This window comes from Lepisosteus oculatus, chromosome 5, assembly GCF_040954835.1.
Source record: "Lepisosteus oculatus isolate fLepOcu1 chromosome 5, fLepOcu1.hap2, whole genome shotgun sequence".
Classification (NCBI taxonomy): domain Eukaryota; kingdom Metazoa; phylum Chordata; class Actinopteri; order Semionotiformes; family Lepisosteidae; genus Lepisosteus; species Lepisosteus oculatus.
The window spans coordinates 29599369-29623111 of record NC_090700.1 but is presented as its reverse complement, the minus strand read 5'-3'; the positions used below and the strand labels follow the sequence as shown (position 1 = coordinate 29623111).

Sequence of the window (23743 nt, the reverse complement as noted above, 5' to 3'; positions counted from 1 at the left end):
ACTTTTCCTAGCATTCATGTCAAAGGAAAACACTGACAGTGGATGGAGTGCAGATCTAACTGAAATACTTCTCTCCAATAACTACTCCATATCTTAAGTGTAGTCTATGCCAGTGGTTCTCAACCTAGGTCTTGGAGGAACAGTACCTTCTGCTTGTCATTCCAGCTGATCTCTAAATCTGCAGAGCTAATTTATAACTTAACTGATCCGTTTGCTTGTAGAGTTTTCATGTATATGCACAGTCCAAGTATCAAAAAAGCTCTACTTCAAGAATACCGATTCCAAAAAATTTCAGAACTTTACACATTTCCTCAACTTCCTGTAATTTCTGGCTAAACAGGTCTTTGTAGCTGATCAGCTGATGAACAGGAAAGCAGTAGAGACACTGCATGTGAAATTCCGCACGCTGAACCTTTTTTCTTTTTGCAAAGGATCAGTTGGTTATATTTCAGTTTTGAAACTCGAGTGCTATCAATTAAAAATCCCATTGGGGCTTTTAAAGAGTTTAAAGCAAGTTTGCAAATACACCCCAAACAGTAAACTGAAATCAATCATAATTCAGAAAACCATGTTCCTCCAAGACCAGGACCGCTCTTACTATGAAATGGTAACTTTGGATTCTGCTTTTAAAAGTTGCCGGACCTCCAAGGGCCAAATATCAAACATAATATCAAAAGCCAAGGTTTAGATCTAGTGGACTTGAATGCTCTTTAAGAACATAAGAAACAATAGAAATGAGAGAGGTCTATGTGGGCCATCTTGCTTTCTAATAACACAGTTCTTAAATAAACCAAAGATCTTAACCATCATTTTCTTGCAAAATATGATTAAATCAGCTTTAACAACCTGGCAACAACACCCTTTCCTGACACCCACCACCCTTTGTGTAAAGTAGGACTTCCTACTCTCTTGCATATGGATTACCTCTATTTTCACTTGTGTCTACAAATCCATGCTTTACTGTTAGGATTCGAAGAAGTCACCTGAATTAATTTGATCAGTGCCTCATATACTCTTACGCTCTGGTGTACCAGCATACTGAAACACTAAAGTCATTAGCAGACATTTCCCTGGACCCCATTTTCAGGTGAATCAAATCCACAATCCTGATTCCCCACATAAAAAGACAAGACTCTATTCATGAATACTGGTGTTTATTTGTTGGCACATTAATATTACAATCTTCAGTCTCCTCACGTACTTCTAAATTCCATAATCCCCAATTCAAAATAAAATAAAAGGAAAAAAAAAATTCCAGTGATGTACTTCTCGTAGGAATTGTGAAAAGTCACAGTTACCATGTAGGGGGTAGTGCAAACTGGGAGGCTGGGGATTATCTTACTTTATTCACTGTGAATGGCAAACAAATAGAATATACCTCGCTTTTTTAATCCAATATCAATATGAATCCCACCGCATCTGCTTTGAAGAGACATAAGCAGCACAAGCGAGGCGCCTTGGGTGCACACTTTTATGCAAATACATCTTAATCATTTACGTATGCAGAACAATACTTCCTTCACCCCAAAGGCTACTTTTCAAGGGACAACGGCACTTGTTGCAAAATTGGGGGAATCTGCCTTACAAGAAACGTAATGGTGCTAAAAGCGGTCGAGAATTTCATGACAAAACAGGTCGTCGAGGTTTTATTTTCATAATAATAATAATTTTATTTTCTGCACTGTGGTCAACAGAGAGTACCGATAAATGGGTTACAAATGGTCATGCTGATTGTAATGAGACATCTGTTCCACAGTTTACGCCTTACAGTACCAATATTGTAGTGCAGCAGATGGAACAGAGGCTAAGTTAACTCGATCTTTGGGCTACAGATCTCTCTCACTCACACGGCCTTCCAGAGCTGAAAGACTGCATGTGCTCTTGAAAGCGTACCTTTGTGTTGGTTCTGGGTAGGAAGATGAACTCAAATAGGAAGTATGCAAGTTCATTTTATTTTGAGATGAGCCTTCATCACACCCCATTTTTGATTCCCCCAACTTTGTACAAGTGGATGGCAGTTATTTAAAAAAAAAACGAAAAATGAAAAAGAAAAGCCGTTGTCTCGCCACTAAATGACTCACAGAGGGACAGCACCAGTACATCGTTGTTTGCTCTAACAGACAAATACAAATCTTATGAGCTCAGCAGCACACATTGTGCACAATCCATAAGAGAAGAAAGGGGTATCAGAAGTACAAGTGGTCATTCTTACTGAACTACAATTAAATGTTAGAAGTCTTTTTTGTCGTTTCAAACCTATCCAGCAAATGGGGCTTCAGATTCTATAATTAAATGAGTTACATGTTAAAAAGACAAAGAAAAAAAGTTACAGCTCCAGCATTAGATCGGCCAAAGTCCAGCACAAAGACCTGGATTCTATAACCATGCTTACCAAGGCAGAGTCAACCACCAAACAAAAAACACATTTGATGTTTGAACTATACAGTACAAATAGTTATACTATTCATTCTTTTCACAGCTGGATTAAGCCCTCCCCACAGGCAACTGAACAGTCATTACTGAAAAAGAAAACTCTTTGTGAGACACAAAACAAATCCCAGTGCCCAGCAGTTTAATCTACTTAAAGGAAGGCAGTGCTTAAACTAGGTGACATGATCCAGCTAATGTATCATTAACTTCACCACATTCATCTTTCCATTAACCACTCACGGAAAATTGATATTTTCTCAGTTAAGTTTCACTTGTGTAGGTCTGTACAGTACAGAGCTACTACAGACCTGGGGTTTGTGGTGTTGTGCCTGCCTCAGTGTCTTCTTGGTTTATACAAAAGAAGGTTTGTGTCCAATAGGTTACCAAAGCTCATTCCATGTCATATAGAAGTCACTATATAGTAAAGATCCCCCCGCATGTGGCCTTACTCAGGGCTTCTGAGGGAGAAATACAGAGTGATCATGATGTCAGACACGTATGCCATCAGGTCCTTCGCTAAACTATTCAGCTTCAGCCCTTAAACATGCGAGAGGCTCTTTTATTGATCACCGCCTTCTCCCTGACCAGGCACATGGACTATAGCACAATGGGTCATATGTTAACCTCACATGATATGGAGCACTGCTCCACAAAACAACTGTCCATCACTACCTCTTCTTCGTTTGGCATTTGAATTAAATGAACCTAATGGCACCAACAGTACGATGGGAAAGGCATAATGTCTGCCATGGAGCAACGTACAGCTTCCTTCTGTCTTCAGTGCATACAGTTTCTGAGCTGCTAATGGGGCTAGTGAACCTACACAACAGTCCACACACGGACTATAAGGTTTGTCCAAAAACTCTCAAATTCATTAATAAACAGGGGGGAGAATGGTTCTATCAAAAACTTAAAATATCCTGCTGCAAAAGGTTCAGCGATTACTTCTACTTCTGCTTGGATAAATCTGCAGCAAACCTACCAAGTGATCCTGCATGCAAACCATTAAATCCACCCTCCCCCGCCCAGAAAAAAACAAGTAAGCCCTGTACCCAGCAATGCACACTTGACCTTCCTTCGAATTCAACAGCCACTGGAAAGGTGGCTTTCCAATGTGGGTCCCTATAGTGGGGGAGTGTACAAGTACAAGCTTGGACTGGCCTTGGAGACAAACGGGGCAAGATGTGCAGCACTATGCCAACGCACTACGCCGACTAAACCGGGACAATGCCACTCCAGAAAGCCCTTCACAATATTAAAACAACAATCAGCACTTGCCTAAATTTGGCTTGGTTTATTCACAGGTATTATGCTGTCGTATTAAAAAAAATAATTAAACAGTTTGAATTAAACCGAATCTCGTCTGGCCTCCGTTCACATGCCTATTGACAAGAAAACGGGAGACATGAGCCCTGTGGAACTATATACCGTATATTCTCAAAACCAAACCGAGTTCCTTCATAATACACCCAGCATGAAGACAGCCATAATATTGCACCAACACGTGTTTGGGCCTGAAAAACAATATTACCTAAATTTGCAGAATGATTCAGAATGGCTATAAAAATATTAGAAAAGCAGTTCTAGTAGCCTAACATTTACACCAAAGATAACTGCTCCATTTCTCTTCTTTCCCCCTCGTTTCCAAAAAGCAAATTACAATCACAACCAGCAGAAAGTGTGCTGTGCACAAACGTTATCTCCAGTGCACACGATGTGACAGCAAGAGGAGATCTGAGGGAAACGCATCTGGGCTGTGAAGAAAATGCATGCAAGTGAGGCTACCTATACCAGGGACAGAAGTATGTGAATGGGAACTCATGTACCCAAACTGATCATGAATGAATAACTTCATCCCCCACCCCCATCACAGCTGTAGTTAGGCTCTGCACCTAACCAGCTCTACAATGGAGCTAAATGAAGGTTTACTTTTAAAGCAAAAGCAAATCGGTCTGCTGCTTCCTAGTTAAAATGGAAAGGTCAGAGAGGAACAGTGGGCTTGGACTGCCAATCAAGATCAGGATAGCTGAAAAAGACGGGGATTAAGGTCAGAACAGGCATTCCCTCGATTACCTAAAAAGGGGAAGCAGACAGAAATAGGTTTGGATTTGGTTTTTTCTATTTTCGTGCCTTTCCAGCCAATAATATCCACAACAAAGCAGGCCTCGTTCAGAAAGAAATTACATTTCAGCAGTGATCAACTAGGACTGCCGAATTCCATGAAAGCAATCTACTTCTTTTCTGTCTTCCCAGGTCTTTTTCAGCACGGTCTGTAGTATGGGGTAGAGTATGCTGGTCATGCAGGGTACACGGGTTCTGCTCCACAAGTCTGAAGAACCAGGATGAGTAAAAACCAAACCAGGGCTTGGGGACACTCTTGATGCTCCGTTTTAATAAGCTCCCTTCACCCCACCCTCCGTCTTCTGTTTTTGTTACGCCTGTATAAGATTTGTCCACACAGTTTTGTGCTCTGCAGGTTTGCCACCTGCCATGGTAACCCTGTAGTATCAGATCTTACAGCAATAACTACGTCCTATCTAAAAGTACAATCTACCGATGTGTCAAACAATAAAAAAAAAGTATTACGTCTTTAACTTTTCATCTATACAGAACTAAACTGATAATTTACATTAAAACGTCTAGCTTCTTTTCCACGGCTGCTCCATTATTTTCACAGTATCGAGCCAATTGCTGCTTGCCCCTACCACAACAAAGGCAGATAATGCAATTTGGCTTAAATCGGTTTTGCCAGACGTTTTTGAAGAAAAGGAAAATCTTATGTTTAAAAAGCATTATTTTTTTACAAGTTAAAAAATAAGGTTTTGACTGTACAAGTTTTATTTGTTCCATATCTTGTTAGAAACATCTTTTTTTTATTAATGGTTTTGATGTCAAGCAAGTGATGAAGTTCTTGGAAGGGATGCAGTTTCAATATTCCAACAAGTAAGGAAACGCTAAACAAAATTTACAAGAACAGAAAAAAAAATAAAAAGAAACACTGTTAAGACCTAGAAAGTGCCTTCCAAAAAAAATCCTTATCTACAAAGTCCAGTGTTAATCTGAAGGGTAACATAAAACTTTATGAAGACGACAGTAAACATTTGTGAAAAAAGCAAATTAGCTGAAGGGAAAAGCACAAAAGATCCAACTTGGTCAGCGCTGGTATAAGCTAATGAAAGCCAGATGAACGGCTCAACCTCTTCCTTTTTTGTGGCGAAGAAGATACAGCTACATCCCCTTCCAAACCCAAATGATTTCAGGCAGGTCAGCCAAAATGCACAAAGACAGAACCTCAGTAACCATGCTTCTGCAACCAGCAAGGTGCAGCAGTCAGTGGCCAAAAGTAAATCTTATTGTGTGAATGGTCCTGTAATAGTGGACTGATATAAGGATAACTGACACTAACACATTACACGTTACAGTGATAGTGTGTATTAGGACAGAGACTTACTTGCAGTCTAATCGCTAGAAATTGTCTTTTGCAACAGAATTGTTTCAGAGGTTAAATGTGCTGACACTAATAGAACAAAACTAAGCTGACACACCTCCACTACTTTTCCAGTCTAGAATTGTAAGAAACTGAAAATGCCAGTCAATCATTCTAGCTCACCTGCTTAAAGACCCCAACAAGACTACTCCCCCACCAAATTTTGTTTCTTCAAATGTTTCCTCCATGAAGCTCTTGCCAGACACTGTTCCTCTGAGGCTTATGGGTCTTCTGGATCTATTGCAAAGCAAAGCACTCATATTAATAAAGAGGTCTTTTGTTCTAATTGGGGGTTATTTTTTTTCCTTAATGGCATCTTAACCCAATGCCATTACATATACTACAGGCCCTAAACTTTAAATTTAGTGCATCCTTAAATCATCAACCACATTAAAACCTATAACAATTATATTAGGTCACTACAGTGTCATATTGGAGCACAACTCATAAGGCAGAACTCTGGCCTTAGAAGACTTGACTTTGGCTCCCCTGTTGTTGTCCTGAGATATCCTGTCGAGTTTGGAGGGACTGAAACAAAACTGACTGAACAATATCACAGGCTCAGCCCACTCACCATAAATTCGCGCTGGAAACAATATTACAGCTACGTGAAGCACAGTCAGGCAAGCAGGATTTTAAACTCTAAAATGTAACCTGCTGAGTTTACAGATCAGATCAGACTCCTACCCAAACCTCCCCCAAAAATAGTGAACCCAAAAACAATTCACTGTTTCAGATTAACTCACCCAAACTGTAAGACAACTAAAAGCCAAGGGGCTCAATAGTACATGCAAAACAAAGCCACTACTCACTCACCCATCCAATCAGACAATGAAACTACGTCATATCAGGGTTGGAATAAAAAAGAAAATTAAAAAGACCCTTGAAAGCCTTAACCTTAAGCACTATGTATATACTTTACATCACAACAGTAAAAAGTAGCTCTTGCATTCAATAAACCGCATGTTTAGGACAAGGAAAGGAACAGGGAGGGTGTTTCATGCAATTATCAATATAAAGAAAAAAAACTTTACATTTACAAAGTGTTTTATAACCATCGCTCAACTTTTGTCAAGTCTGTGCCAATCACTGCTGGCGTTAGAGGGTGGCAAGGCAAACCGTTTTTTTTTGTTTAAAAAAAAATGAGGAACGAGTAAGAAAGAGAGAGAAATAAAGAGAAAGTTTCGGGGATATCCACGTTGTGCGTTAGTTATCTGATACCGGAGACTGAGCTCTGGTTGATGTTGAAGGTAGGAGAGAGGTCTCCGGCTATGGTGGCTACCACAGGCGTCCCGTTACTCGTCAGGCAGCCCTGCTGCAACGCTTCAAAGTAGGAGGCCTGCACGGGCTTATGACACTGCAGCACTTTTATGGCATCGTCTATTTTAAACCATTCCCTTTTTCTCCCTGTCAAGAGAAGAGGAGGCAAAGAGTCATCTTTAAATTAGTGTCCATTACTCAGGCTTCCTTTCAGCTGCTAGATCTTATTAACTGGCATCACATTGCAATAACAGACAACAAATACACTTCAATTAAGCTGCTTTCTCCGAGAATTCCCTAAACCATAGGTTTTCCAACTTGCGTGCTAAGACCAGTTTGTCCCCAGAACATTTCCCCAGGCACAAAAGTGCAGCGACAACATTCACTGGATCTGCTCCGAAAACGCTGCTTTTTAATTGTTTAGAATTAGCAGCACTATTGTGTACTAAAATTAGAGACTACAATCTAATTCTGCATTTGGATTGGGGAGCCTTCTTGAGTTTTGTTCAAAAGCCAAAAATGTTTAAATGTTTAAAATGTTAAAATACGACAATTGTGTGGGGCAGAGAGGTCTTATTCCATGCACATCTAACTTCTTATACTTGTTCCAAAGGTTATAGCATTTAGTATTTTTGCGATTTTTCAGTGTTTCTTTACACTTAAATCTCTGAAGCCACGAGTATGAGACTTACCAATATTGACAGAGTCCTCCCAGTCTTCCAGGACCTCTGTTACAATAAGAACATAGACATATGTTCTGTGCTTCCTGTCTCGATTCTAGAACGAATTAAAGAACAATTAACTGCTGCACAAAATACGTCAATATCTTGTTAGCCACACTTCCCTATTTATCAATCTATTTAACAGGTGAAGGTTCCAGTTCTCCCTCTAGCACTTAAACTGGTAATAATCTGTATCAGTATAAAGAAAGAGAGCTACATAATGAGTAATCGATGAGTATTAAGACAGCCCTGTCAAATCACCCTTCAGAGCCCCCAGAAGACCCAGACAGACCCAGTTGTTTCACTGTTCCATTATAAATACAGACTGTCAATACCTGTGAATACATAAAGCACTTTTTAAAGAAAAAAATGCTACTTTTTTTGTAGACATTCGACGATAAGCTTAGCGTGAAATTTCAATACATTCAAACTTTTGACTTTTAAAAAATGCTAAACATTTGATTTCAATTTGCTTTGTACTGATGATTTACAACAGACATCAGTATTAGTACTTAGCAGCCTGATCTCAATACTTCTCTAAATCTAAGTGAAATGGAGACTCATCAGTACTGGGATGGATAATGTACAGGGACAATGAGGTTGTTACTGTTATTGGTGCACCACTAGGTGGCACCTTTCCCTAGGGCCTAGACCAACATTTCTAAACCAAAGCCCCTTTATGGGGAACCATGGAAAGTGGTATCCATGTCAAGCCAAGGTACTGACTACTTGGTTAGTAAAAATCGAATGTTGCTGTTTGTCAGAACATGGGTTCTAATCCCAGGGATCTGGGATCCACTGGAATGAAAAGCACTATGGAAATAGCAAGGGATTATGACCTCTACCGCATTCTTGCTAGAAGAAATTTTGCAAAGAAGCCAAAAAAGTCATTATGGGCCTGGAAAGAACACTGAATTTTATTGACTGGTTGAGGCAGCGGCTGCTCTTGAATTGCTGTTTGTTATGGGTACAGGCATTAAAAACCAACAGTTATGTAATTGTGAAAGGCTCTGGACACCGTTCATTTGGAAATCAGCACTATGGTACTTAATTCCCTGCATTCCCTGTTCTTGGCTGAGCCCATATGGATGTAAGAAAGGAGCATCATGAATATCCAGAGCACGGAGACCTTTGGGTTGAGTCTGGGCTATGACATTTGCCATCTGCGGGTGGGGACTCCCCAAGCAGTTCATCGGCCTGGCCCTCCAAGAGCACCTGCACTCCCCCCCTGATTCAGTATCTGATGCACAAGATGAAAAAGCTGTAGGTCTTCAGTGAACCTAATTGTACCACAAAAGATTAAAACCATCAGGCCTGGGGCCACAAAAATGAACTCTAACTGCAGTTCAGATCTAAAAAAAAATGTATCCTATTCTGCAACTACAAAAACAGTACTACCAGTGATTTTTAGGATATGCTTATACATCCAGAACTCAAAATCTCTTGAGATCCATGAGCCTTTTTTCCCCATTTGCTTCTTATACTTAATCGGGAATCGCTAACCGTTTCTTTAGGCTCACAGAAACACATCGTGTCCTGCATGAGGAGGATGAGGAAGGGCAATGCTCGTCTGGGCCTCCTCCCCCCTTGAGCCATTAATCTGTCTAATGGGCAGTGAGCTCTACAGTGCCTTACAGAGGAGCTCGGTGCATCTCTCAGTGATGTCTCTGCAAGTTGGCAAGTGCCCAGGAAGTAGCAGGACCTACTATTGGCTGGAAAACCACAAGAGGCCTCCAACTGACTCCTACCCTCTCCAGGGGGCACTGTGCCAGCTGTGCCTCGCTGCCTGACAATTCCATCAACGCCTGACATGATCCAGATTCAAACCCGCAACGCCTGAACAGCAGAGCTCACTTGCACGTGATCCAGGACCTTTCCTGACCAAGCTGCTCAGGAATGTTTACTCGGTGGCCTCACACTGGCACGCCGCAAAGGTCTGGTGCTATTCCTCCGAAGACATCTTTAGGCACATATGGCAAAGGTGGTGAACAACGGGGAAAAAAACTCAACTCACCTCGAAAGTTCCTACTAATCGTCCTAACGTCCCTTTGACGCCAGCCTGTGAAATCAAGGGGAAAAAAAAAATTAGAGCCATTCGAAGTAGATCCTCAGGAATTTCAAGAGATGCTTTTGAACCTCCTTTTAAACAAGAAGCCTTAGGGAAAAACAGATGCCTAAAAGTCTCACAGTCTCCACTGGTTTGAATGAAAACAAGGTTTAAACCTGCTGCACTTTGTCTACTGACTTTGTTGCTTTCAAACGTCATTCATGCTGGGGTGACTGCAGAACAGTGTAGTGCAGTGCTCATTTGTTCCACATGTATTCCTGGAATAAAACCTTTTCATTTGGAAAAAAGGAGCCATTCTAAAGCTTATGGTACCGTATGTGCACAGACAGTGCAATCCACAGTGCGGCCTTCAGCTGCCAGACTATCCAGCGCCACCTATGGAGCACGCTCACTGCCTTGTACGATGGAGGACAGAACAAGAGGAGTGTTGCCATGGAAACTAGCACGGGCTACACTAAGTGCGATTTCTAAGAATCCCAAGGCTTTTCCTACAAAGGGACCAGCTGCTAGGCTGCGCGTCTTTGCGGAGTATAGCTGCAGTGCCGCGGGGAGAGAATCAAGCCAACAAAGGGGTGAGAAAAGCAGGTGTTTAGGTATTCCACAGATAGCATTCTGCATCCTTGCCATTATGTAGGATCACCATTTTATACACATTCAGCATTGAAATGATGTAGCACTTACAATGAGACCTGCTAACATTTCATACACCAAATTCATATAACCAAGCTATGGGCAGTAGCACAAAGCCCTACACCTGCTAGCACATTGCCTGCTAATCCCTGCCCTGAGTGGACATGCGTTAAAAAATGGCATCTGGAAAAACACATCAATCTAAAGTTTCATTTTTTTTATTTCAAATGGGAAAAAAAAAACCCCAGTCACTTGATGAAAGAACAGTTTCATTACAGCAGGCAACGGCCACCTCCCGTACATCGCAAACGCCGAAAGAAAATGCTACCCTCTCAGAAAGGATCGTACTCTTCTTTCAGCAGCCAGTCTCCCTCCACACAGCTGCCTGAAGAGGAGCCGACAAACGAGTCAAAAACAGAGACTCTGCATTGAACAAACTCTCACTTGGCTCATCTGAAACCGATTCTTGTCACTGCCTTTCTCCATGCCGCATCACAGTCCTTTCCGGAGAAATATTAACACAGATTAAAAATTAAAAAGACCTTGTTCAGATCTCGTCAGTTGTTTTTTTTTTGCAAGTTTACGAAGTGCCCTTTACACGTACTAAATGCGTTTCTTTCCCCAAAGCCCAGTACAGATGATACCGCCCGCCAGCACAGATGGGCCTTCTGGGGACCCAGGAGACATAAAGGGGGGAGAAGACGCCAAGATTAGTTCAGCCTGGCGTCACTGCAGTGCCACCCTCTTTAGGTTCACATTTCAGTCTAATAATAAATGTGTACTCAACAGCCACCCCCCTCCCCCCTCCATTTCCCAGCAAACCGCCCACCGGTCTCGCCATCTCCTGGCCTTCCCCCTCCTGCTCCACCAGGAAGGCAGCAACAGCCGGACAGGAGGGTGGACGGAGGAGGCTGGTTAGTGGCAGTGTCTCCTCTGATCCCGCCGTCTCCCGGTCCCACGGGAGCCTGCAGTCTAAAAGGAGCCCTGAAGGGGGAGCGCGTGTCTCGCTTGGAGCAAAGCGCATGGAAAACGATTCATTCCGCATCGGAGGTGGAGAAGATCAAATCCTCCGAAAAGGAAAGGAGAGGGGCAGGGAGAAAGAGACGGCCTGGGTATACACAATGAGTGTGGCTCCTCTTTTGCTTTTCCTCCTCCTGCGTGTCCTGGCAGTGATATCGACCAGCATGTACGCGGGCTAAACTCTCCAGCAGGCAGCCATCTGTACCGGCTAACAGGGATCGTACCGCTATCACTGCATCTAAATGAAGATGGGGCAACCTAGAAACTCAAAGGGGAGACACCTGAAAGCATACCAGATCATCTTTCTTCAGATCACAGAAGGCTGAAAATTGGGGGACTCATCAGTTTGTGAATGAAGTACTTCTGCCTAACACAATCTCAATTCTACTTTTCTCATGAGACTTGGGATCCGATTTAAACTTGGGATGAGAATTTTGATTAGATAAGATAAGATCACTTTATTGGCCATATACAATTTCTTGCATTAGGAATTTGTATTTTTCACATACCCCAGCTTGCTCTCCATGAGCCACGCAGACAGAGAGAAGCTTGGGGTCAGAGCGCAGGGTCAGCCATTGTTCAGCGCCCCTGGAGCAGCTGGGGTTAAGGGCCTTGCTCAGGGGCTCAACGGAATAGGATTCCTCTGCCGGCTGCGGGATTTGAACCAGCAACCTTCCAGCCACAGGCACAGATCCTTAGCCACAGTGCCACTGCTCTGCCCCTCATTAATGCTAGAGTACTTAAATCTAATGCCACACAAAAATATTCTACACAGTTTGCACAACATGTCTATTATCTGCTCAAAATCCTCTACATTCTACTAAGCTAAAAGGACATAGTTCTTTTACAATCCTTTTTTGGCAAATGGTGCAACAGACGTTTTCTGTGGATGAAACTATGAATTTGGGCATAAAGCAATGTCCATCTGCTGAACTGAACATTTTTTATAGTCCATCTTTATGTTGCATAGTTCAACACCACAATTTCATCCATATTTTCCCAAGGCGCCTTTTATTATATCTCAAACTCAGTGTAGTTTTAAAAACATTTTTTGGGTCAACCTCCCTGTACCCTACTCACTAACTACCAGGACTCTTACACAGCAGGAAGAGGTCACCAATAAAAACAGCCCATTTTCAATTTGTTTAAATCAGCACTGAACTCGCATTCATCAAGACTGAAAATATACAACTCATATTCCTAAGAAGACTTGGTAAATTGGTGTTGGAGTAGTTATTAAATGATGAAGTTCTCAATCGCACATCTAAATTCAGCATGTTCACCAACGGCTGTTACTGCAATCATGTTTTTTCTCAAACACATCCATCACCTCAGAGTGAAATCATCGCATACAGGAAGGACCACGTTACCATATATATATTATCTGGGGTGTTATATTTGAATCACTTTTCTCTAAATACAAATTAAAGTCTTACACTAACATGGCATCATTTATAAATGATTTTTCACTAACTTCTTTTAATAGAATAAAAGCAAAAACCTAAACACAAAAACACTGACACAGATCAAACAAGGCACCAACTTTTAGTAAAGGACCCAAAGAAAATGTCAGGTACTCTCGGGTCTTGGGATTTATTCTGGATGGTGACACCTTATGTGAGGATACTGCATGTGCTGCCCATGTGCACATGTATGTGTTCATACATGCATTTAGCTGTCATATGCTTCCTCCAGGTTATCATGACCCTTATCAGGAATAAACAAAATTACGATAACAGATGGATGTATTAGCTGTCACTTTATCTTCTAACAGTTCCTTCTCTGCTTCGCAGTCACATTATATTAGGATTTTCTGTTACCTCCTGCAGAGCACACTAATCCAAATAGTGTCTCACAGTGTGTGGAGAAGTCTGCAGGCTAACAGTAGGACAGGTTGCTATAGTAGTATTTATTGGCAGCAGGAGCCTTCATGCACTTAAGTAATCCACTTTAGTAAAGATGTGTGAGCACGTCTGTTCTGGTACTTACACTGAAATAATAACTATTTTCAATGTAGTAAAAAATCATCTGAACTGATGATGGCAAATTTGATTGTTTTTCTTACTGCTTCCATTTTGAATCTACTTGGGCTATGGAGAATATTTCAACCAGGCTTTGGAGTGATTAGTCAGTCGCGGTTTTAGGTCCTTTTCCGGCTGTGGACACCTTTCATCGTGAACCTTCCAGTTTCTCTGTTGCTCCTGATATGATTGTGAACTTTGTGACATAACACACTGGAAGGGGAGTCAACTTCCCTGTCAGGACGCTAATCAGACTAAAAGTCTGAATACTATTTTTCTTTGAGCTAAACGGGACTTTCTTGCTGCACATTCCTCTTCTATTCCTTTTCATTGTGCCATCACTGATCAATCTTCTCTCACTCCATTAGAAATGTTTAAACTGGTAGATAAAATCAAAGATCCGACTAACAGACGATAGTACTTTTACCACAACTGGAAAAGACATCTTTTTCAGCACGTAAGTACTGTATGGCGCCTAGAACTTTAACCTCATCAAAACAGTTCTACCCTGGTGCAAAAAAAAACCAGAAAAAAATATTCTGACTAATAAATCCCTAAACAAGCCAAATTGAGATGAAATGTGTGGTTCTGCTATTATGTGGGCTACTATCCTTCAGTGTGCACTGTTTCCGAAACCCTCATCTTGGACCCATTTCAAGGAACAGGAAGTGGAGCTTTGCACATAAGTGGCTTGAGGTGCTGTTCCTGTATGAAACACTTGTGTGCACTGGCATTGAGACTGAGACGGATTAAAAAAGGAGAACAGGACATTACATAAGATGTGCGTCTGAACTTCAATGGTGCTTTTATAGGACAACAGAACTGAACAAAAAGATCCAACAACACAGCCCAAATTGTAGCTTCTGAGTGAATGGCTTGTGGTCATCCAGGCCGCAGTCAGTATGTACTGTAAAAAGGCAGTGGTAAATTTCAGTTTAGCACCCTTTAGACCCTTAGTGCTATTCTGTAACTTGAGTCTAGGCCTGCAGCTGTTTACAGGTTACTGTGTTTTGGTGAAATGTGATCCAAGCAATGAACCTTTTTTCTGCTCTTGGGACTCACCAGGCACCCTGCAGACCACTATTGACTAGAATTACACATTATAACCTCATATAATTATGATCCCTGTGAAGTCAACACCACAGGGAATGGCTGTTGCAGTCCTTCAGGGATACTGAGGGACTGAGGAGCCAGTGTTCTCAAATTTCAGATGGGGAAACGGGCATTTGTACTGACCAGATCATAAATAAGAATAGTAAGGTTTGACATTTACAGTAATATATTCAAGGTTGGGACAGCACAGTGGTCAGCATTGCTGCCTTCCAGCACTGGGGCCTGGGTTCACTTCCAGATCTGGGGTGGTGTCTGTGTGGAGTTTGTATGTTCTCCCCACGTTCGTGTGGGTTCCCCCTGGGTGCTCTGGTTGCTTTGCACAGTCCACCCTGAACTGAAAGAAGCAGTGAGAAAATGGATGAATAGATATTTAGAACTCTTCCAAAACTTGTAAACAGCATGCACAGAGAAGGTAATGGAAAGAACCAAAGAGTAGTTTTTCTTCACTGTAATTTCAGGATTCACTAATTTCCTTGAAATTTCAAGTGCCTCAATTTTACAATGTGTTCCAGACTTTGGTCAGAAGTCGTCTTAGAGTGATGACAGCCCAATGTGTTATCCAACTATTAAAGCTCTATGACTGGAGGGTGACTGCGCTGCCTTATGAGTCTACTTAGCTTACTTGCTTGTTAAATATGTCGGCATAGCTTTCCAAGTAAAAGGAGAACATAAAGTGCACCAATTCCACTTACACATTTATGTCAACCACTTATAACAAAAGAAGACTGTCTTCTGTTCGGGGGTGCAAAGATATTAGTGAATCTAAGTACACCGCTGAAGAGAAAAGAACAATACTGAAGTCTCCCTCAGACTTTTGCAATCTTTATAACAGTATCTTAGTATCTGATACTATGTATCTGGTATAGATCCCAGCCACATTAAAACAAATGTCTCCAAATGGAGGTGTCTGGCTATACCAGACTTTTGTCACATTAAAATCTACCTTGTATACGTCTGCGTCAGGCTCTACATGAAACTGAATTATCAGATACAGCTGCATTTGGGACCAAGTCGTGTCTCAGCTATAACATCTTCACAGCATGGCCCTGTATATACACAATTTCTCTCACGAGCTGCAGCAGGAAGACACGCAGGCCCACTTTATTGACCAGGTGTCAAGCTGGAATTTTTGGGAATGCAGGGTGTGCGTTCCGTCTGTTGCTCAAAGCACCTATCTGGGAAAAAGTAGTAAAAAAAAGATTAGCGATGCAACTGCAGGTTGACATCAAAGTAGTGGTTCTCAGCTGGTGTTTTTGTTCGTGTGGGGGTCTTTTAAAGGCATTGCCAAAAAAAAACCAAAAACAAAAAAAAAATGTCAAAAGGACAAACACAACTCAAAAGGTAAGAAATATTGCCATACGTGCTACATAATGCACGTGAATTTCTCAAGTGTACCCAAGCCACTGTCATTTTCTAGTACATACTGGTTTTGCTCTTGAGCACACCAGCCTGAGCCAGATGGAGGAGGTGCTGATCATGATATTGCATTCCGTGCTCTTCCCTGCAGGTCTACTCATGCTTCACCAGCACTAGAAGTTAAAAAAACGTATCCACAAGTTGTTGTTTTTTTGTTGGCATTATGGCATTTGTTGGAGCAAGGAAACATCGAAATGCACAATCCTTCACCACAGTGAAAAGGTGGAGGTTTTCAAAATTCAGTCAGTGAATATATTCTCGTACTTAAAACGTGATCACACTTTCAAACGGAAAGACATCTAGTCAGAAAAGCCTGAGGAACGCGACTTGAAAACAAGGGTACAATAAAATTAGGAAACGCTCAAAACCTGCTTTGTAATGGTGGGGATACTTGAAAAATCTGAACAGGCACATCTAGGTTTTCCCACACGCTGTAAAGATTTCATCTATTGCTAAATATGTCCCAGAGTTGTCTCAGTGCAACTATTTAATAACCTTATTACTGTACCATCCTCTGAGAGTACAATATAGACAGTCATGATCTGATCAGACAGACAATAAAAAAAGCAACCATGCCCAGACAGATCCCAAATACACTACGTGCTTCAATGCCTCCATGAAAGTTCCATAAAGGTAACAGATTGAAAAACATTTTTTTTTTTACTTTAAAACGCATTCATCAGCAGTGCAAATTGAAAAAGCTGAAAAAAATGTTACCCAAGAACTTTAAATACTCTGTATGTAGACTTAACCTAGATCAATAGATCTCTACCTTTAGGGTCAAATTAGAAGAGTTCGAATAAAGTGACACGTTTTAAATTACACAGAGGCACACAGTAACCGGCGTTGTCCGGATGTAAAAAAAAAGAGACTCTGGCTTGGAATGAAAAAAAAAAACACACTTTGGAACCGTTCTGCAAAGGGAAAGCTGCTTTGTAAAATGAGGAATTCTTGTGTAATTAGTTCATGCACAACAAGTTACCAGAATGTACTTTACTGGGCACATGCACTGGCCCCAGGGCTATAAGCTACAGTCACTTGCAAAGTATTTAGCCCTTTGCACAGTTTCCATTCTTTGTTGCTTTTAAGCTTGCAATTATGACACTTTGAATTAGCCATTAATACGTGTTTTATTTACAACCTATTCTACACATTGAAAGCAAAAAAACTGAATAAGAAAGGAAACAGCACAGTCAAGACTACCTTTTCTGTGGCAAACCTAAATTAATTTAGGCCTCCGTAAGCAATAATAGTGGTTCAGAATCACACGAATCCAGAATACACCTTTCTCTGCAAGGTCCCTCAGTCAGGTTAGGAACTGTAAGCAAAGGAGCTTTCAAATCAACCAGCCTAAAACCATTTCAAGACCCCATGTGGAAAGAAATATTCAATGAAGTCAGTCCTTAAGAAGCAGAAGGCACCCACTCGCTGCCTAGTCAGTCAGGCTGTTTCTCCAGACTGAGCAGCCGGGTAAGGGGGAAACCTTTTAACGGCTGCAAACTTTCGAAAGAGTTGCAAGGTTCAGTGGCTCAGATGGGTGTAAAAGTGTAAAAATCTCTGGGTCACTCTACTTTGGGGAGCTTGTAAGGAACTGAAAAAAAAACCCATCTCAAATCATGTACAGAGTTTGCAACAAAGTAAGTTAGCAATACTGCAAATAAGTAAGAAAAGGGTTTTTGGGCAGACAAGACAAAATATGTACCTCCTGGTCAAATCGCAAAGTTTACATCTGACACAACACCCAACACAGTGCATCACTCAGTCAACACCATCCACAGTGTGAAGCAGGATGGTGGCAGCATTATGGTACAGCTCTGCTTCTTGCCAGCAGAGACTGGGAAGCTCGTCAAGACTGATGGGAACATAAATACACCACAGTAATGGTAAATCTTAGAGAGAAAATTGCTTCAGACCTAAAACCGTGACAAAAATTCACCTTTTAGCGGGGACAGTGATCCAAAACACGACACCAAAGCTACACCTGAGCAACTTGGGAATCAGAAAGTGGGTCTTACCCCGGGCAAAAACCCGATTTGAATCCTACCCATCATCTGTGGAATGACTTAAAAATTAATATCTAAAAGGAATTACCAAGCAGTTTGAGAGAGCATGAGCTAGTCTGACAAGTATTCTGGGCAACAACTGCACCAAGCTGGTGTGCAATGTTGCCCAAAAAACTTACAATTGTAACTGCTGTCAAAGGTGTTTCCAACAAATACTGAGTCCATGGGTCTAAATACTCATTAGTTTTGGCTCAACACTCATAGTTTTTGCTGACATTTACTGTATCCTACCCTTATAAGTCTTCAATTTGAGAAAATTGCAGTTTTGAATGAAACACTAGCTTAAAAACATATGTATGCACGTCATTTTGTAATGAGAAGAGTCTGCCTTCTGAATACATTTAGATCCGGGGTGTCCAATCTCGGTTCTGGGGTGCAGAAGTGGTTTGGCAGGTTTTCAAGATAAAGCAGCAGCACCTGAAGAGTTGGGAGAAGTTGCGAAATGGGTCCAGTTACGCCAGTCACCTGATAGTTTGGCTTGGTTAGCGCTGAATTGGAACAAAAACCCGCAGACATACTGGCCCTCCAGGAAGAGAATTACTCAACCCTCATTCAGACTCTCCAATCTGTTGTAGCATCTCCACTACGCTAGTGGCTTGATTCCAAACCTGTAGCCTGTACTTTCCGGTCTACTCTGGGCCCTTCAGGCCTGTTCACACTACACTGAATAGGGAGATGATTTCGTGTAGAAACAGAAATTCTCAAAGCTAGGCACAGTTAAAGAAACAGGCTTGTTTTTGTGAATTTTGCAAGCCGGCACAGATAGGGCTACTGGACTGGAGCCATCCAATAACAATGCTCTAATTCATTCAAACACCTATCCCTACTGAACCCCCGCCTGCAGGAATGAAGATGTTCTATATGAGGCTGACTTGAACATAAGGTTCGATTACTTGCCTAGATGTGGGAGGGCATTCAGGTTTTGGCTTCAGTAAACCCCCCCATTATCAAGAGACAAACTACAGTGTCTGGCATTGTGCACTGGGACACACTGTTTAATTTTTAAGAACCATCACCTGAGTATAGATTTAAATGCCTTATTCATCTAAACAAGTGTAAGTAGGTTACATGAGTTATGTTTTCTGTGAAATATGTTTCATGTCTATTCCACAGTATCTCTCTGATTTTCTGTGGTACTTTGTGGCAGTTTCTGTAACATATTTTCACTTACTGTACTCAGGTTTCTCATTGTTAAGCTCCTTCTCCTTTTCAGACTGATTACGAACGAACAGAAGGGAAGCTCAAGCATGGGGCTCTCAACCGCAGTTCCTGGGGGGCCCTGTGTCTTGTGGTTTTGTTGCCAACATACAATACATAGTTGGTCAAACTACATAATTGACTGTATAATTGTAACACTCCAACCAGGTGATTTATAGGCAGCCGCACCTCTAATTGAGTGCCTTGTGCAATGAACTGTAAAAGACCTCAAGAGAAAATCTTGTCTGTGTCTAATTTAGAAAATAAGAAGGTCAATAGTCTGACTGCTCAGGTTGGAACAAGAACCCGAAGACAACAGGCCCTCCAGGAGGGGAGTCTGAGACACTTCTCCACGACAACCATATTAAGGTTTTACTTCCTAAACATACATAAACAGGCCGTCGCTGACATCTCATCAGGCTGGTGGCAGAGGTTTTATTTTAGCATGTGTGGACGAAAACAAGGAAAGCCAGACAAACAAAAAGGCAAATGCTTTCAAAGTCCAGTTTTTAAGAAAACAAGGCACCTCCTGTCGCACGTAGGCAATACTTTGTTTTGTTGTTTTTTTTAAGAATGGCACACGGCTGTGAAAACAAATGAGTGCTTTATGAAACCGCACGGAAATCACAGGTCCATACCTCCTCACACACTTCCCGCACAGCGGCTACGCTGGGCTCTTCTTCTGGCTCCATCCCTCCTCCGGGAACAATCCACTTATCCGGATGCCGGCTGCTACTCACCAGCAACACCTGCAATACAGACATTCCCCTTAGCCACCCTCAATGGGACAGAAAGAGGTACTCCACACCCTTCCCACACAGCCTAAATACTCAGTCACCTCACACCCGGAGATGTTTTACTTCAAGCACGTCATGAGTAAGGCAATGTCCGTCACTGCTGGGTTTAACTTACCATGGCTGAACTCTGATCCACAGAGCTGGAGTAAGGGTCGGCATCTGATCTAAAAACTGCTTTTTCAAATTGCTAGTATTTGTGTAGCACGTTTCATCTCAAAAGACCCCAAAGCACTTCACACACAAGAGGGGGGCCCCCCGTGGTATCCACTACTGAAGTGCAGCCCCAGATCCTCAGATCAGCTGCAGAGGGGAGACACGACTTACATGAACAGAAGGGGAACTTTAGCAAGACCCGAGTGAGCGAGCCCAGAGTGGATTGATACCAGGACACCAGGGTAAACAGCCCTGCTCTAACATACTCCTAGGACATACCAATCATAGCTTCTATCCACAAGCAGTGAGACTGGCGAACACATTTAGCCATCCCCCTCGGACCACACCTACACCATCACCATCTACCTCATTGTAATTTATTTATTGTACGTCTCCAGTCATTGTGTACACGTCTGTATTGTTTACATTCAAACTGTCTGCATGTTTACTTGCACATTGTCTATTGTTGGTTTGTACATTGTCTTGATGCACTGTTTGCACTTTGTTTTGTTTTTTACACTTGTTTTACAATCGAGAGACTTTCTGTGAGTAAGAATTCCATTGTACCAGTACCGGTTACATATGGCAATAAAGTTCAAGTTCAAGTTAATGTTTTCAGACATTTTTGTGTCATTTACAAAGATGGCCTTGATAATTAAGTTTAGGGGAGTGAATACTCGCATGGTGCAGCCTCAGAGTGCTGGGGCCCTGGGTTCAATTCTCATGGGTTTCCTCCAACAGTCCGAAGATGTGCTGGTAAGTTAATTTGGCTTCTGGGGAAACTGGCTCTGGTGTGTGTGAGCATGTTTGTGTCTGTTGTTGTGTCCTGTGATGTGCTGTTGTGCCCAGGGTGTACCCTGCCTTGTGCCTGCTGCTTGCCAGGATAGACTCCAGCTCCCCCGTGACCCTGATTTGGATGAAACGTTGGTACTCCTTCGCGGGGAGTACTAACAAAGCTGGATTCGGTTTAATCGTGTTTAGATCTACATTTCATCAAACTAAGTGTTAAATGCTGAAACAAGCAGATATTTTGCAAACATCTATTTTGCACTGTATATTTTTAAATGAATAGCAAAGCAAAGGGACATTTCAAATGCGAGAACCCCTTGGATGCCCCCGATTACAGTCAATATAGATAACACTGCCCGGAAGCCCGCTATTTCCTTACAGAACACGAACTGGAAGAACACATAACCTGTCCCAGATAAGATTACACCTTAGCTGGCAAACCTTGACCTTTGTCCCAGAGTCTGATCATGGATACTTGAGAAATAATGTGAGCCCCAACATGAACATATTCCTCTTCTTTCCCCTCAAATTCATGTTCAGCCTTTTGTCTGTAAAGCTAGAGCCCTTATTTACTCACATTCCTTATTCTTTTTGGCTGAGGTTTGAAACGGAACTACATTTCCCCAGCACACCTTAGCGCTCGTCATGCATGGACCCACTGCTGAAATGTAGGCACTGGTATGTGGTCTGTTGGCGCTCCATCAGTGCCCTCCTGCCAACGTCTCTCTAAATCCTATTTTTATTTTCTGATGTCTTTTCGGGTTTTCAGAAAACAATGGCAGTGCCGGCTCGCCCGGAGTACCAGGAATACGCGGAGGCTGAAATATTTCACGGGTTTGGTGAAACACTTCTTTAACAAGTCACTTCCTTTTTTTTCCCCCTTCACTGAACAGAACTGGGCACAAGCGAGCCTCACGCCCAGTCGCTGCAGACTGCCTTGCGTCTCCAGACAGGCGGTACACAGCTGCCCTGCAAAGAGCTCTGGACGCTCAACATGCAAAGAACTAGTATTTGCAGGCGCACTGAGTGTCGGCTTTGGTATTGCAGTTAAAAAGGAGCCGTGCAGCGCGATGACAGTCTGGAATACAAGAAGCACATACTGCCCCCTGTACCTGGGCCAAAACACCAGAGGCTATCGAATACCCTTGCCCCCCTTCCCAACCTGTGCCTTTCTAACGCGCTGCCTGGGCTTCTCGACCCCGCGTTTTGATCTTGTCCTCCCTCCCCATGCTGTTAGTTAGCCCCCGTCACCCTTTACTTCTCTCTTTTCTACTAATCACTTTCTCTCCGTCTTTCTCTCCCCGATTCCCAGGGCCCTCGGCTCGCTGTGCTCACTCACCCACCCAAGGCCCAGTCCCACCCCCCCGACACCCCCGCATCCTCGGCCTTACCTCCTCTTCGCTCTCGCTCCTGAAGCACAGGCAGGCGGCCCGCTTTTTGTAGCCATCCCCATCGTAGGTCCGGGTCTGGTTCGACTTAAGCTTCATCATTTCGGGGCTCCACAGACCGAAACTTAAACCCGAACCTCTTGGAAACGTCGTTGCGTTCGACGTAAAGCCCACTGAAGGAAACCCCGGCTTTTGATTAATAAAAACAACTTCTCCTCCGCTTCATTTTCTCAGACCAGATCGCATCTTCGGCACAGACGCCATTATTAGAACACTGCGCAAACCGCGTAACCTTCCCTTCACCACTCGCACAAGCGCTGAAAACTCTCCCTAATCCGTTTCGCGAATTCCGCTCTGATCTAACGTAACAACGCAGCAGCCCACTACGTTTATGACGCCGGTTAAGCAACAGGACTAGACGAGTCTATGTGGATGACTGCTTGCGTAAAGTTCGTAAACCTTGCCATACAAAAGCAAAGGGCTACGCAAGTTTCTTTGTTGCGAGTTTACAAGATGCTGGCGGTCGTGAGGCAATGTGGCTTTTATGTGATTTATGACTGCGACACATAATTTACGAGGAAAATTGGTCTAGGCAATTCACGTTTATTTAATATAATTCCCGTAGGTATTATAATTAATGTTTAGTCTATTCTCTTGTTTGCAGTGGGGGATGAAGTCACTAGATTTATCACATTGTATAAAATTGTCCATTTGAAGATGAGGGCACCGTCTCGGCAGCAACCCCAAGGTTTCCTGTAAAAATCAGACAACATCTGCGAACCAAGCACGTCTGTAGCTTTTATTTGCACATCATTACCTATGCGATACAAAAAAACGGTGTTCTGGAGCTATACTTATCCGAAATAAAATAATGTTGTTCTGTGTTTGTAAATTACTACTGAAATAAATAAATCCCATTGTATTCACTGTGAAGCTATACACCTGTATACATTTTGGCGTACTTGAGTCGATATCAATTACTCTAGTAATACTCGATTTCCATTTCTCCTCGGACAAATGCGTTCTCTTTTGGGCTTCTGTGAATCTCCGATTTTTGCGGTATTGGGTACAAAAAACGACAACGGGCAATTCGGAAGAGAAGGATCGGGGTTATCTGAAAACTGCGCTCTTGATATATGGTCTTGTGAAGCCCGCACAATCGAGATTTGCAAGGGTGTTTTTTTCTTGG

General features: G+C 42.4%; 1 protein-coding gene across 1 annotated transcript; it reads right to left on the bottom strand.

The window, feature by feature from the left end:
• Nucleotides 1-1137: 1137 nt before the first annotated feature.
• nudt3b (nudix (nucleoside diphosphate linked moiety X)-type motif 3b) lies at nucleotides 1138-22878 on the bottom strand. The gene is made up of 5 exons (XM_006628282.3): nucleotides 22558-22878; nucleotides 20066-20176; nucleotides 9914-9958; nucleotides 7870-7954; nucleotides 1138-7324 (listed from the first exon to the last, which is right to left on the bottom strand). The coding sequence occupies exons 1-5, from the start codon at nucleotides 22654-22656 to the stop codon at nucleotides 7128-7130; spliced, it is 537 nt and encodes a 178-aa protein (XP_006628345.1). The 5' UTR covers nucleotides 22657-22878; the 3' UTR covers nucleotides 1138-7127.
• Between the last annotated feature and the right edge of the window lie 865 nt (nucleotides 22879-23743).